The following is a 15,795-nucleotide window of genomic DNA, read 5'->3' as shown; positions in this document are numbered from 1 at the left end:
CTGCAGCCCGTGAGGAGGAAGGTAGCCTGGCCCTGCAGCATCTACAGCTACACCTGAAATTTACACTTCTCACACACATTTACACTCACACGCTCAATCAGCCTCATTGTTTGACATGTAATACCAATTGGAAAAGGAGCATCAGAGAGAAGGAGACAAGAGAGTGACTGCTACTGCCCCCTCTATTTCATCTTCTTCTACAAGCTGCACTGCCTCCCCTGGCCTGATAAATATTTGATAGTTATTTGCTGCTTCATCTGCATGCTTTACAACTTGGGTCTGCACAACCGCAATAGTGGTAGAGGCCGCTGTACCAGCCGTTCTTTCACCCACGCTTTCTGTTCTCCCAGAGGTTCCTTTAGATTACCTCAGAAGATAGCAAGGGAAGGAAAAAAATCTTATGAAGCAAAGGATATTTTCTCTGATGCCCCCCCCCCCACACACACACACACACACACACACACACACACCACCACCTCCCCCTACATGCAGGAGTGTGCTTTGCTACTGCACCCATGCAGAGAGCTGCATCTGAACTAAAAGAAGCAAAGTTGAAAGCTGCTGCCAGCAGGAAAGTGACCAGGGCTCACTAGATGTTTAATCAAAGCAAAGTTAACAATGTTGTGCTTTTAAGGGTGTTTTTTTTTTTTTTTCTTTCTTCTTCTTAGAAAATCTACAGTCAAACACCAACTTGAAAAGGAAATGGAAAGACACCAATAACTATCCCTTACAAGTGTGTAAGTTTGGGTTTCTCACTGATAAGAAGCTCATTTTCAGAGGCTTAAAATGTTCTCCAAATTATATCAAGAACCTTGATCCATATCACGCCAGTGTAGATTTTAATATTTATAGATATGAATTATGGTGCTCCTTACACAGATGCAGTTTACTGTCATAACAGCATCTTCTGGTATTCACCTCTGTAGATGTGCTAATGCAGCAATATCAAAACTCTGTCAGTGGGAAATATTTTCTGACTTTGGTTGCTGAATAGATGCTGGAAGTACAGTCAGCATACTGAAGGATATGGTTACCAACCTGTTTGATGATGGGTTCGATGTGCTGATGATGGAAATGACCACTCGTGTCTCTTCCTTTTGAGTCTCAGCTTAGACTAGTAAGTGTCAGAACGGTATCTCTGTCTCTCTCATCCCAACCGGTCGAGGCAGGCGGCCGCCAACCCTGAGTCTGGGTCTGTTCAAGGTTTCTGCCTCTTAAAAGGAAGTTTTTCCTTGCCACTGTCGCCAAGTGCTTGCTCATGGTGGGAATTGTTGGGTCTCTGTAATCACTATTATAAGGAGTATGGTCTCAACCTGCTCTATTTGAAAAGTGCCTTGAAATAACTCCTGTTGTGATTTGAAGCAATATAAATAAAAACTGACTGGACTTGAAAAGTAACAGATGATGTTCAAGGAGAAGATGAAGACAAATGATGAGGTAAATGGGGAAAATAAAGAGGTGATTTTGTTTTTTTGCAAAGTAGCTGAAGCTCTGTTGTTCATCAGAAGTAATTCTGAGGCCAATCAACCAGTTTTCTGGTGGTTAAAAGTAGAAACAGGTGAACTGCCGATATTCTGGTTCACACATCAACTGCAGCTGCCAGATGAAGATGAAAAACACTGCTGAAAACTGTAACTATGTTCATTTCCCAATCTACAATCTGTAGCAGAGTTTATTAACTGATGCAGGTGAAAATAATCTTCCAACCACAGACCAAAGACATGCATGTGAAAAGAATCTTCCTCCTATTCATCAAAGATGAATGCTCAGTGTTGCTGTTGGACTGAATGTCTTTATGATGTCCCTTGGTCATACTGGTTCACTTCCCTATTTAATACTTTTTCAAGTTACTGTTATATACATAACACCCAGCTCTAAGTACAGTCTATACTGGATGGGCATAAATACAGTCTATGTGTAATACTGTAACAGCAGGTGAGACTTAATTAAATCATATTTTAACCCAGTTACAGCCTTATTATGTCATCTCCATTTGACAAACATTACAGCACAGGTTGGTTACAACACAGACAGGCTGAGTAGGTTTGTTAAAGTGTTAGAAAAGATGGGATTTGTGGTGTTACCAATGAGGCCAACGGGCAGCGGGGTCACAAGCTCATGCTGTTATTCCCTTCCATGACATGTGACAGTTATGAGCAACAGCAGCTCAGACATAATGTTCTCTCACCGATCATGCAAAGCTTTGACATAACTTAATTACAAGGCAACTGTCAGTGTGTGTGTGTGTGTGTGTGTGTAAACGCATACATATGTGTGCATACTTAGTGTTGAAAGACATTCTCAGCCTCTGTCAAGGTGAGACATGACAGCCTCATCTAAATTATACCCTCAGATGTCCGAAAACCCAGCCTGTGTTGTCTCAAAAAGCACTCCCACTATCCCTGGGGAATTAAACTGAAGGATGTGTGTATGTGTGTGCGTTTCAAATAGCCTTCATGAGTTGTCTTCTCCTATGCAAGCATGAACAGACAGGTGTGAAATCAGCTTGTCAGGAGAGAGAGGAGAATAGGACACACACACACACACCCCTCAGACTGAATGTTTGATGATTTACTTTCTCCCTATCCTCATCACAACTGACACACACACATACAGCAGTCTGCCACTGTGTGGTCGAATAAATAAAAAATTTGGTCATTGCTGCCCTCTAAAGGTTTCTTGTGGCCTCTTATCATCCAAACCATGAGAGGAGTCATGCAGCTGCTCCATCCAGTGAACACTGGAACGTCACAGCACCAGTGGTAATTTTACTGGGTTCCATTTATGGACCATCTCCTAAAATTATCACACAAAACTGGGCTACTTGTGCTGTAAAAGAGAGGGGCATACTGCATGGAAAGCTAAAGACAATGTCAAACATATATTGTACAGTATTAATATATATTACCACAGATTTCTTGACGATAAACTAACGTTCCCCATTGGGGCGTCTCTGTACTGTCGGCTAATTTCGATATTTCCTACAGCACCCAAACGTAGCGTGATTGTTACCATTCATGACGACGGAGGAAGTGAACGCAGCAGCTACTAGCATTTGGCTGTGAACGACAGCCAAGTTACAGAACTTTCACCGGAGTTAATAAGGTAATGTATAAAATTTGAGGTTTGACAGCCTGTCTGTACATTTTCGAGTGGTTTGTCGTGGTCGTGGTCGTGGTCTGTCTGACGAACAAGTAGTTACTTAACGTTAAACCAACACTTGGCGTTGCAAGTTGCTAGCTGATGCTAGCCAAGCACTGCTAACATTCGTAACGTTAGGTAACTGTTAACTGTTAAGTGTAAGATAGGATATGCTTGAAAAAAGCATTTTTAACTTGTTAAGACAACAACCCGTAGATAAATGGGATAATATAGCTTTTGTTCTCTCTTTTAACCATCATCCCGAAGAATGTAAATTTAGCTAACATAACGTGGTTACCTTCCATTCATGCTTATGTGTGTACTAATGACTAAACTGCATGATGTAAGATGAGTAGATAATTCAGCAACAAGCCAGCTGTTGAAGAGCTGCTTTCATTTTCACCAAATGAACTTCAGATAATGATCTTCTCTTTTTGTGCATATTTTGTCTACATTGTCTGAAAGTTATGATCATTGTTTCACCCCCTAATGGCAACACTCATGGAGTATGATTATTGCTTTTTCAGAGACTGCATCTTTAAAGATTGCCATATGGATTCTCCTTTGCAATCTAAGAAGGCTAACGTGAATCGAGAGCCGAAGCGCACCCAGAATCAGTCGAGCACTCCTCCTCAGAAAGATGCCTATGCCAGGCTTCTCAGCCAGCACCGCAGCAGCAAGTTCAGTTTGTATCTAGAGCAATATGCAAAGGACTTGTCATGTCAAAGGGAAGGAAATGGGCCAAGCACACTGCTCAAAGCCCAGAGTGACAGGCTGAACATACCACAGAGAAAAAGAGACCAAGTGCCTAATGATTTCTCTGATTCGAGTGACTTCTCCCCCTCTTCCTTGAGAAGTAAAGGAGAGGACAGTTCATTGTCCTTGTACATGGAGAAAATAAGCAGTCGCAATCCTCAGCAGGACTGTGAAAGGAAGCAAGGTGTGTCTGACAGGCAGCGACGGGGACAGAGAAGGGACACCACCACCAGCCAGGATGGGGACATTGAGTCTGGGGAGGAGCTCAGCTGTTTAACACCTAATGATTCGCACAAACCTCAGAAGCAGCAGAAGAAAAACAAGGACTCAAAAGGGACTGACTCGTTTGTTGGTCTTCCTCATTCTCCAAAGAAAGCCAGTACAAGTGGACAGGAACAAGAAAAGATGATGAAGTCGAAGAAAAAGAATCTGCCAAAGCAACCAGACGAGGACAGAAGCAGAGAAGGGCCTGGGGCTGACACTCAGTTGTCAAGGCCCATGTCTCCTCATGGTAAAGACAAAAAACCGCAGCAGCCCCGAGGTAAATTGTAGGTTAGTTTTTGAGATGTTAATTCTCAGCAGGTGCAGGCAAATTTTGCTATTTGATAATGTAGTTTTATACATGCGATGCACTATGATGGAATAAATCACTACGTTATTTCTTTTTCAGGTTTAACTACCAATTCTCCTGCTGACAAACGTAAGAACAAAGGAGGCAGAGGGGCAAGGAAACAAGTGTTTGAGTCCTACATGACATTTGAGGAGGTTTCCCATGGGCTTAAAAGAGGAGAGCTCATTCAGGTACAGAGCAGCTGTTCCAGAGCCATGACATTAAATATAACACAATCACACAGGAGGTAAAATGATAGGGACATGCTCATTTCATGCTCATTTCATTATTGTATGTAATTATAAATTTATCAATAACAAATTGTATTATGATGCTCTGTAATGCCCCTTTTTACCGCTGTGTATAGTTCTTATACAGTGGAATACTTTGGGCCCTGGGTTTGCTGTATTGTAATTTCATGAAACACATTAATCTATAAATATGTAACATACAAGTACAAAACTCTTAGAAATAAGTTAAGCTTGAAATTGGACTTTGACACAGGGTTTAAGGAAGAGTTCAATGTTAGGTAACAAAGCAGGACCCAAATTAAGGTCTTCCTCATTCCAAGTAAATTAGCACAATTACTTGACATAAGAGTAGGTGTGGAGCCTGCAGAGCCTGTGGCAGTTGAAAACTTGGGTAATCCAGCCTTGGGGCCACTTTGTTCAAGGTCAAGGTCATTGTCAACTAATGCATATTGTCTCTGCAGGGACAACTGAGAATCAACCCTAAGAAGTACCATGAAGCTTTCATCCCATCTCCTGTAAGTTGATTTAGCTTATTTTCAAGCATTTTGACTTGCTAACAAATTTGACACATCGCAATTTCCTGCCTCAGTAACCTGTCTATTTAGTTCTGTATATCACCTGGTAGCTATGTTGTAACATGTATACATAATGAATGTGACTTCACTGCATTAGCCAGTACCTTAACATCCATCTTGAACAGTTTACATCAATAGTTAGAAAGGCAGGAGATGAACAATCTTCTGTATGTTTGCAGGATGACACGCGGGATATATTTCTGGATGGGATTGTAGCTCGCAACAGAGCACTGAATGGAGACATTGTGGTGGTGCAAGTCCTACCTCAGGAACAGTGGAAGGTAAAACTGCACTTACCTATTTAGTTTGAGACTCCATGTTTTAAACTTTAGCACCAACTTTTCAAAGCTTCTTTTAGGGTCTATTTTAGCTATTTTCCCCAGGACAGTAAAAGTAGTGAGTGATCAACAGGTGATGAATGTTTGTGTGTGTCCAGGTTGTGAGGTCAGATACTGACTGTGAGGGTGCCAGTGAGTCAGAGGCCCAGAGAGAACACATTGCACAAACAATGCAGAAGAAGACAGAGCGCACCCGAAGGCCTGATGTTATTGTGGAGGACCATTGCAGTGACCAGGATGAAGTGTGCAGCAAACTTCAGAATACCACTCTCACTGACACAGGTACTGTGAAGATGGAGAGAATGTAGAAGCCTTTGCATATCAACATTATTACAGATGTGGTATCCAATTATAATACTACTGCTGATATTTGGTAACGTAAACACTGTTTGAATGTTTATTTACTATTCTGAAGAGTGAAAACAATAGTTTAGCTAATCCATGTTCACTCTTCCTCTCATCTGATGGAAACAGGGCGACGCCTGGAAGACCCCTCAACCCCGCGGTCCAATGGTGAAATACTCCAAAAGACTGCTAAAGTGAGCTTCCTCCTTATCTGTCACTCTTTGTCTCTTTCTACCCTTTCCTTCTATTGACTTTTTTAAACTCATCCCAGACTGAAAAAAACATGTAGATTCAGGCCAAAATGAACTGCAGAGCTGCCACCACTGACAACAACTTCATTCATCTGGCTACTTCATAATAAAGGCCTTTTCACTGGAGGGGTTTTACTCTGAAAAACAACACCAGGAACTAGAGTCATACAGCCGTGGTCGGAGGCATTATGTTTTTGCGATATCTCAGGAACGCCATGAGAAGTTCTTCAAATTTGGCACAAACATTCATTTGGACTGATGATCTGATTACTAATTCTAGTTCCTCATGTTTTTTGTCGATTTTAAAATGGAGATTTTGCACAGAAAATCCAAAAAAATGCTTCGATGCTGCTGTACTGACTGAATTGAAATCCTCACTGTTCTTCCCTCATCCTCTGCACTTGTCTGCCAGGTCGTGTACATTGTTGAGAAGAAACACTCAAGAGCTGCGACAGGCTTCCTGAAGTTCCTACCAGACAAGCCCTTTGCCATGTTCTCCCCCGTGGACCACCGCGTGCCAAGGATTAACGTTCCCCTGCCCGACTGTCCTGAAGACTTCAGATCCCGCTCGGGCGACTACACCAACACCCTGTTCATCTGTCGCATCACCAACTGGGAAGCCGACAGCAACTTTGCAGATGGGTGTGTATAGATACATGACACAGTTAACAGTATCACTCTGGTCTGACGACCGTCCTGATTGTCTCTAAATGTTTTCCCCCCTAGTCAACTTGCCAAGACCCTGGGGCAGGCGGGAGAAATCGAGCCAGAGACGGAGGGCATCCTGACAGAGTACAATGTCGATTTTACTGAGTTCTCAGATGAGGTGCTGGACTGCCTCCCCAACAACCTGCCCTGGACCATCCCGCCTGAGGAGATGATGAAGAGGAGAGACCTGAGGTATGACTGTGAAAACCCTACATGCTTATGTAGTCTTCCCTTTTATTATGTTCTGAGCGGGAACATGCTTTATGAGCCAGATCCAGCTTTGCCTCAGGGTATTTGCGCACTATTTATACAGTATAATCGGACTACTAATAATTACAAGCTTTGTTGTCCAATGGGAGCAAGTGAGTGTATGAAGTCTTAATTTAGGTCGTGTATTCATATGATTCACAAAGCACTATTTTATCACATGCAGGAATGAGTGTATCTTCACAATCGACCCTGCGACCGCCAGAGATCTGGATGATGCCCTGTCGTGTAAACAACTCCCAGATGGTAAACTGCTGTCTGATGCTCATTGATGATGATGATGATGCTTATAATGAAGGATCATGTGTTTCTGGAGGTTTTGCTATAGTATGTCTTCATTGGATATTTTTAACACAGGGAACTTTGAGGTTGGAGTCCACATTGCCGATGTGAGTTATTTTGTGGAGGAGGACAACGCTCTGGATGCCATTGCCAGCCAAAGAGCAACTAGTGTGTACCTTGTTCAAAAGGTGAATACTCCTTTGTTTACACTTTGTTTTCAAAATGACTAGCTGCTTCACGTGGTTTCATGTGTCAAACTACGAGTTGACCATGCAGATGTTGTTGCATTATGGCTTCTTGGGTGTTTCTGCGCATAACCAACTCAGCATCTGACTGATGTGGCTGCCGATTTCTCTGTTGCGGCTATATCTTCCATTCTTTTAGTATTCTTTAGTATTCAGTGTGTTTGTGTGTTTTGTCATTGTCCAGGTGATTCCCATGTTACCTCGGCTGCTCTGTGAGGAGCTGTGCAGTCTCAACCCTCTCACCGACAGACTCACTTTCTCTGTTATTTGGAAAATCACACCCGAGGGGAAGGTATGATCATTTAAAATTCATGGACCTGTGAGAGTCGCACAGATTAAGAGTAGTATCTGATGGATGATTGATTAAGCTGAATTTTATGCCATTTTTTTTATGGTTGATGATTCATCTCATTGGTTCCACTTCACTTGCCCTCCCCCCTTCAGATCCTGAGTGAGTGGTTCGGCCGTTCAGTGATCCGCTCCTGCGTGAAGTTGAGTTACGACCACGCTCAGAGTCTGATCGAGGCCCCTGAGAAGATGTTCTCAGCTGAGGAGCTGCCACCCGTGGATCCTGTGCATCCAATAGATGAGATCCACCAGGCTGTGCTCAGTCTGCACTCTATTGCCAAGAACCTCAGAGCCCAACGCTTTTCAGGCGGAGCGCTCAGACTGGACCAGGTTAGTCCTACATGTCTGGTATGTGACGTCTTATGTCTTTGGTAAGCAGTGTACAGTGGTGCATGACAGAGATGTCATAGAGAGAGTATCATGCTCTCTAACCGTTGCCCAATTTATCTGAACTTTCAGCGCAGATTAAGTGTGGAAAATCAATTTGCTAATTTGTAGCTCTTAAAAAATTTGGAAATATTTACAGTGCTAATCTTGATATATGACAAAATACTTTCATATTTTCATCTCGGTCAAAATTTTGTCATTTATCTGTATTAGATGTTGCTTGAAATCAAGTAAATCTTCTTAGATTTAATCACCAAATTAATTGTCTGTCAACGTAAATTATTATGATAATGCACCACAGACTAGAGTGGATTTGTAATTGTCATTTTAGTTCATCTTTTGATTTTATAATCTTTATAATCTTTGTTAATCTGTCTGTTTTTGGTAAAGTTTCCTTACACAGTTAATAAATAGGACATGAATAATTGCTGCTGATGGTTTTTGGCTCTCCTCACATGTTTATTTCAAAATGACAGCCCATAATGATCAGAGATAATTTAACAGTTAGCTGGAAGAGATTTAACAAGATTATTTGATCTGACCAATATGATAACCCAGCAATATTTGAGAAGTGTATTGAAACAAAACTCGTATTATTCAGTTTGTCAGCGCTCTAACATTTTATATCTGTATATTTATCGTGTTTTTTGTTTCAGTTGAAACTGTCTTTCACTCTGGACAAAGAGACCATGATGCCTCAAGGCTGCTATGTTTACCAGTACAGAGACAGTAACAAGTGAGTCACAAACCCTCCACAGATGCATCTGTGTCTGTATCTCTTTCTCTTCCAAAATGAACATGTATTTGATAAGGCAGATGTGTAACTAGTGGTGAAATATATTTCTTGATCATTCTGGACTGCGTAAATATCAGTCCTCCTTTGTTCTCATTTCTTATTTACCCCCTCTGGCCATTATTTCACTGTTACCCATAACTCTGTCCTCTAGGTTGGTTGAGGAGTTCATGCTACTGGCTAACATCGCCACTGCCCACCACATCTACCGCAAATTCCCTGCGCTGGCCCTGCTCAGACGCCACCCTCCACCAAAAACCAAGATGGTGGATGAGCTGCAGGAGCTGTGTGACCAGCTGGGCATTAACGTCGACCTGTCCTCTGCAGGAGCATTGCACGTCAGTAGCCCAATGTCTAATCTCGCAGGAACAATTAGAAAATATTTTTGTCCTGAATCGGAATAGTACAAGGCACAAGGTTTATGTTCTCTCTGCTGAGTTTAAACATTATCTTCAAGTGAGTAAATTCAGAATGATTAAATTCAATTGTCCATTTCTCACAATGACAGACGGTGTCAGCTGTTTCTCCTGATGTTTTCCAGCTTTTGCATGATCACACAAAGAGGAAATGAAAATAAGCAGCATATATATATATATATATATATTTCACAAGACCTTTTAGTTCCTTACCGAAAATGATGTAAAAGAATAACTGAAGGTATGAATGACTGAATGACTGTTTTCCTTTTTGTGTTCAACATGCAGAAGAGTCTCAATACTACTCTTGGTGATGATGAGTACACCAGTGCCAGAAAAGAAGTCCTCACCCACATGTGCTCCAGACCCATGCAGGTTAGTAGCATGGTCCACTTGATGTTTCTCTGTTTGAACTTTAATCCATTTATCAAGCTTCTGTGGAATACACTTTTTCATATAAACTGAAGACTGCTAACTTCACATGCACTGTTTTGTAATAGTTGTTGCCTTGAAAGAAAAACATAAAACATGAAAATATACGTTTTGTGGGATTGAGATGTTTAAAAACTTAAAGGACCAGTGTGTAGCATTTAGTGGGATCTATGAGCAGAAATGGAACATAATATTCTCAGTTGTGTTTTCATTAGTGTATAATCACCTGGAGCTAAGAATTTAGTTTTCGTTATCTTAGAGCAAACCCTTCATATCTACATAGGGAGAGTGCATGTTTCTACACTCTCCCAGAACGAACAAACCAAACACTGGCTCTAGAGAAGGCCTGTCTTGGTTTTGAATTACCTTAAATCCACCGTAGGTTCTCGTCCATGCTTGGAAAGGGAGGGGTATTCAGTTGGTTGCAATCTGCAGCCTCACCTGTAGATGCCACTAAATCCTCCACACTGGTCCTTAAACGTCAAGCTGTAATATGTAATATTTTAACAATATTTAGTATAAAGATTATACACAGTGAATATATAGGATCAGTCTCTGTATTTAATCTGGGTTGTTGGTGTTTCCCAGATGGCGTTGTACTTCTGCACAGGTGCACTGACGGACGAGCAGCTTTTTAAGCACTACGCCCTCAACGTTCCTCTCTACACTCACTTCACATCACCCATCAGACGCTACGCTGACATCATTGTGCACCGGCTGCTGGCTTCTTCCCTGAGTGCGTACCTTCCTCACAAAAAGGCTCTCACAGACACACACACATTAAAACAAATAACAGAATGTCTTGTTTGTTGCAAACAGTGCTTCACTTGTGTTGCAGGACATATCTGGTTTTTAATGTGCAAGAGAAATGCAGAAAAGAACAAAGCAGCCTCAGACCTGATGTTGAGTTGATGTGTTGTTTGTCCTGTTTCCTTCCTTGCCATTGTTCCTGCCTCTGTCTGCTCCTACGACGTGTGTCTGTGTCGAAAATATGTGTGAATTATTTATGTGTTTTTGCTCGTTATGTTCATGTCTGTCCACTCATTGCTTGCATACAGAGTGCGGGCCTCACTTAGGGCTGTCAACAGAAGAAGTCCAAAAACAGGCATCGCATTGTAACGACAAGAAGACGGTGTCGAAGAAAGTCCAGGAGCTCAGCTCTGAGCTCTTCTTTGGAGTGTTTGTAAAGGTGGGTGACCAGAAAACATGTTGTCAACAAGTGGGACCAATGGAAACATACTTTTCTGCTGTTTCCACAGTGTCTCGATTTTAACAAAATACTTAGTTTTTACATCAAATACTGACCGAACCAAACGCAACATAAATTAATTGTTAATGAAATGTGGTTTTACACACAATTAATAACTCCATTTGAGATGTTTTATATTTTCTCTGCTGTTTGACATCTATCAGCTCTCTTCAGCCCAATTCCTCAATTTAATTATTCGGTGGTTAGGAATCATATTGCCAGACTACAATGGCTCTGACGGGGTGAAAAATGCAGTTGGAGCTTATCTAGTTTCCTCCTCAAAAGAAAATGTGTTCAGCAATTCGGCCAGATGCCCAAAATGTAATACACTGAAAACCAAGGTTGGTCTGTTCTCTACAGGAATGTGGCCCCCTGGACTCTGAGGCCATGGTGATGGGGGTGTTGGATCAGTCCTTTGATGTGCTGGTTCTCCGCTACGGAGTGCAGAAACGCATCTACTGCAAGGTCAGCTGCACTTCACTCCATTTACAGGGAACGGTTCCTAAATATATGCATGTACATTTGTACATAATAGTATTTTTAGTTTTTCAGACATACAAAACTAAATTTACAGAAAGCCATTTCAGTTTCACCTCAATGTCAAAGTTTTCATATGTTTAGTGTTTTTAGATCTATTCTTTTATGTTCTAAAAAACTCCTAAAAAGTCTTACTTAGAGTTTTCAGTTTTATTGTGCAGGTGACATAATTAGAGAGATTCTTGGCTTTCAGTTCATCATAGTCATTCATCTCCACAAGTTCACTTTTATTTATTAAAAAAAAAGAAGCTCACTGAGGAGAGAGAAATGAGAGAGTCCAGAAGGTTATGGTCGACAGTACGAAACACAACCGACCGTCCAACAAGTTTGACGCCACAGTGGTAGGTCAAGTGACAATCTCATCTGAAACCGCTTGAAACCGTTTGTTTCCACCTTCAGTCTGTGGCGGGCCTGGACTCATTTCACCATCGTAAGGTGGGGAAGAAATCAGAGCTGACTCTGGTGTGGACACCAGAGGACGCAGAAGAAGCTCCGGTGGAACAGGTGAGAAGGACAAACACTGAAAATACTTTGGTTACGGTTTCCGGCCTGCCAGTCGGTCGTTCACTTATCTAATGTAAATTTAAATGCAGAGAGAGATTTAAGGTTTCATAGTTTTCATTACTTCTTTAATGGGTGATTACACCTATTATGTTAGTGCTGTAATAATAAAACCCAATTCTTCAATCACTAGTTTGATAATATGTAAACGTTAAGGGGCACAGACAAATACCCATGTTAAACCTACCCATGTTTCAGTTCAGAGTGTTAGACCTTTGTTTGATTGTTGTCAATAATTAGCAGCAACAGGAAATGAAAAAATAAAATCAGGAGAAAACAAGGCTGCTAACTCAGAGTTGGACTAGCTAGCTGCGTTTTATGTAACTCTCAGCAACATGGTCAGAACGTGTCTTAGACCGAGCAGTTTGACAGTGTTTACTGCAATGTTCATCATTTGTTGTTGTTTCCTCTACAGGTCATTTCAGTCTTCACATTGGTGGAGGTGCAGCTCAAGGCCGACAGCGCACCAATGAAATACAGTGCAGTGCTCAAGAGGCCCGACAGCACTGGGTCATAAACACTGACATGTGCCCAGGAGCACACAAACACTTATATACGGAAATTTGGAATTGCACATTTTCTTTTGTTAAGTAATGACATGACTTGACATGTAGTTTAGAGGCAGTGTTACTGTGGTACGCAGGAAGTCACTGATCAGATCAGAGTCAGGTTTCATTTGCAAATCTTGCTGAGATTCATATCAACCTGAAGCATCACGCCAGTGGTTTTTCTTGTTTTAGTCATTTACTACAAATAACGCACCCACCTCCACATACATGAACGCTGCTCATTCTCCACGGTGTATTATAGTGTTTCATGTTTTGTTGACTTTTCTCTGTCTTTCCTCTCAGCTTTTCTTTTATTCATTGACATGAAATACAGAAGTCAACATTCATGGTCTTACAACATGTATCCATCACAGCAATAAAGTCTGTAATGGTAGGCTATACCATTACTGGTCATAATCTAGGCCTAAATGAAGTCACTCATGAGCAGACTTCAGTTTTTATGTAACTCAGTATGGATTTGAAATTGAATTTGGCCTCAGGTCTGACTAAAAGAACCAAGGCAGCAATGAGTTTTATTTTGCTGTTGATTTATTGACCTAATGAGGTCAGTTTTGATGTGATATAATTGTGGCACAGTCTAATGTGTGAAAACTGATTTTTTTAACTATTTTTAGTTTAATACCGATAAGTGGTTTCCTGATTAGATTGAGGAGTTGTGTTTGCAGACAACAGAGGAAACCCACACTGCAGAATTTTACTTATTGGCTAAAGTTTGGCCGTGGTGATTGTGATATAACTTGTGGTGGTCACAGAGGAGCTACTTAGGTAAAACGGTTCATATGTAGCATTAATAGAAAGGTAGAAAGTTCAGAGTCACTCAACAGGTATAGTAACATTTGCGTAGGAACAAAGTAACACCATCCAGGACTTTTTATATTGCCAGGGTGTGTATTGTTTTATGCAGGACGAGTGTTATTTTGTGTTTTACCGGGTTGTTGGTTGATTTAAGTTCTTAAATTGAGAGTGTCGTGGATCCAACCCGTTCTAGTCTACGATGATATAACTGAGGTGTGCAAGTGAGGCCAAAGGTAGATCATTCATCAACTCATTGTTATTGTTTTTAATACAAAATATGGGAATGACTTGAATGTGAAATGCTGCTGAAAATGGTTGGTGGCCTTAAGATCTTGATTCATTTTATGTTGGTTCAAGTGCTTCCAACTGTTTTTTGTAATTTTTTCTTTCTGTGCCTAAACTTGATTTGTGCAGCACAAGTACTTAATAGACCTCGTTAAGATCAACTGTGAAGTTCAGCCTTACTTTACTCAAGTCAACATAGGACATAATTTCAGTGCAGCTGCACATTTTAAAAATGGATGTGGACCCAACCTTTGCTTTATCTGAGTCAGTACGCCTCTTCAGTTGTCACTCAGTCTCATTCTGATTGAACAGTGCCATGTGGTCATAGAAATTAGCTGCTACGTCTGCACCATTATTTGTCAAATTTTTGTTTGGCAGTTTGTTTTTAGGTTTGTGTCAGATTTTTTTGAAAGGTTACCAGCTAATACTTTTAAGTTATTTATGGACTAATAATATTTGACATGGGCTTTAAACGTATTTTTAAACCAGCAAGTAGTTGTACTGTTGTAAATGTGTTTTTGTGATTTAGAGATGAAAAAGAATAACATTTGAAAGCCTTTGAATCTAGTTAAGTCAAAAGAAGATTGAACTATAGCCTCTGTATCTTCTGTATAACGTCACCTGTAACTTTCATTCTGGTCGATATTCAAAGTGCATTTGTTCTCTGCTAACCCAGTATACAGAGCAATAGACAGTTGTCTCTATCTCTACAAAAATAAATACACACATGAAACCCACTGGGAAAATATTGACTCAGATTGTAGTTTTGTTTTTTTGCTTACTTTTTCTTGGCACCAGCTTTAGCATTACTAAACTCTGGTGCTGAGGCGAAGTCTCTGAAGTTGAGGCTGGAAACACAAATTCTACTCGAACACAAATTAGTGGGTGAACTCTGCTACCGATGACTCCTATAAACTGCACTCTGGCTCTGCACTCCTCTGTGTAATTGATAGCTTGAATAAACACAGATAATCTGTGTTCTTTATTTCCAAGGAGTGCCTTTTTAAATAATCAACCATAAACCCAGTATATCAGCATACAGTAGATTGTGATTTCAAGTTATGTCACAGCTGATGACTCCACCTTTATAATCCACAGGCCCTGTATATGCCACACCCAATGAAATAATACTAGGTCAAGCTCTTAGTCCTCCCACTTGAGGATGTGTTCTACCTTCCTGTCGAGCATCAAATAGCAGAAAAAGTTAGCAACTAGCTGGTGAACAAATCTAGCCAGCTGCTGAAGAGCCAGATGTTTCCCTCAGGATTCTGGAGAGCAGGACTGAGCTAAAAGCAGTGTGAATATCATGTCGACACAAAAACAACTCCATTTTAATGCTAATGAGGTTCCATATCTGATGTTTAAATAGCCATATCAACTGATTAAAGGTGATAATATGTCAGTGCTGTGTTCACTGCTTGATTTTTTTTTTTTTTTTTTTGGGCCCCATGAGGGCAGAAATTCTCAGCCCCTTTAAAGCAAACCTTTGTAGTTTGAGTGTATTGAATCAAACAAAGGTGTGATTTATTGCTTCCAACTTAACTTGTCATTTACAACAATAATAATAAACTTCATTTATATAGTAATTTTCTCAACAAAGTTACGAAGTGCTTTACAGAGAGAAAAGGAGGAATTAAAAACAGCAACAAAAACA

At 40.8% G+C, this 15,795-nt stretch overlaps 1 protein-coding gene across 1 annotated transcript; it reads left to right on the top strand.

Moving 5' to 3' along the window:
• The first annotated feature begins 3,026 nt into the window (after nt 1-3,026).
• dis3l2 (DIS3 like 3'-5' exoribonuclease 2) lies at nt 3,027-14,893 on the top strand. Its single transcript, XM_022755073.1, has 21 exons — nt 3,027-3,105; nt 3,669-4,438; nt 4,568-4,698; nt 5,220-5,273; nt 5,513-5,614; nt 5,770-5,953; nt 6,146-6,210; nt 6,680-6,909; nt 6,994-7,167; nt 7,409-7,488; nt 7,600-7,712; nt 7,954-8,061; nt 8,214-8,447; nt 9,161-9,240; nt 9,452-9,635; nt 10,002-10,088; nt 10,734-10,881; nt 11,204-11,334; nt 11,755-11,859; nt 12,331-12,435; nt 12,908-14,893. Exons 2-21 carry the CDS (start codon nt 3,694-3,696, stop codon nt 13,007-13,009), a joined length of 3,162 nt encoding a protein of 1,053 aa, XP_022610794.1. The 5' UTR covers nt 3,027-3,105; nt 3,669-3,693; the 3' UTR covers nt 13,010-14,893.
• Nucleotides 14,894-15,795: the final 902 nt, after the last annotated feature.

This window comes from Seriola dumerili, unplaced genomic scaffold (assembly GCF_002260705.1).
Source record: "Seriola dumerili isolate Sdu_G_001 unplaced genomic scaffold, Sdu_1.0 BDQW01000226.1, whole genome shotgun sequence".
In the NCBI taxonomy this organism is placed as follows: Eukaryota; Metazoa; Chordata; class Actinopteri; order Carangiformes; family Carangidae; genus Seriola; species Seriola dumerili.
The sequence above is the reverse complement of the archived record's forward strand: the minus strand, read 5'-3'. Positions and strand labels throughout refer to the sequence as shown.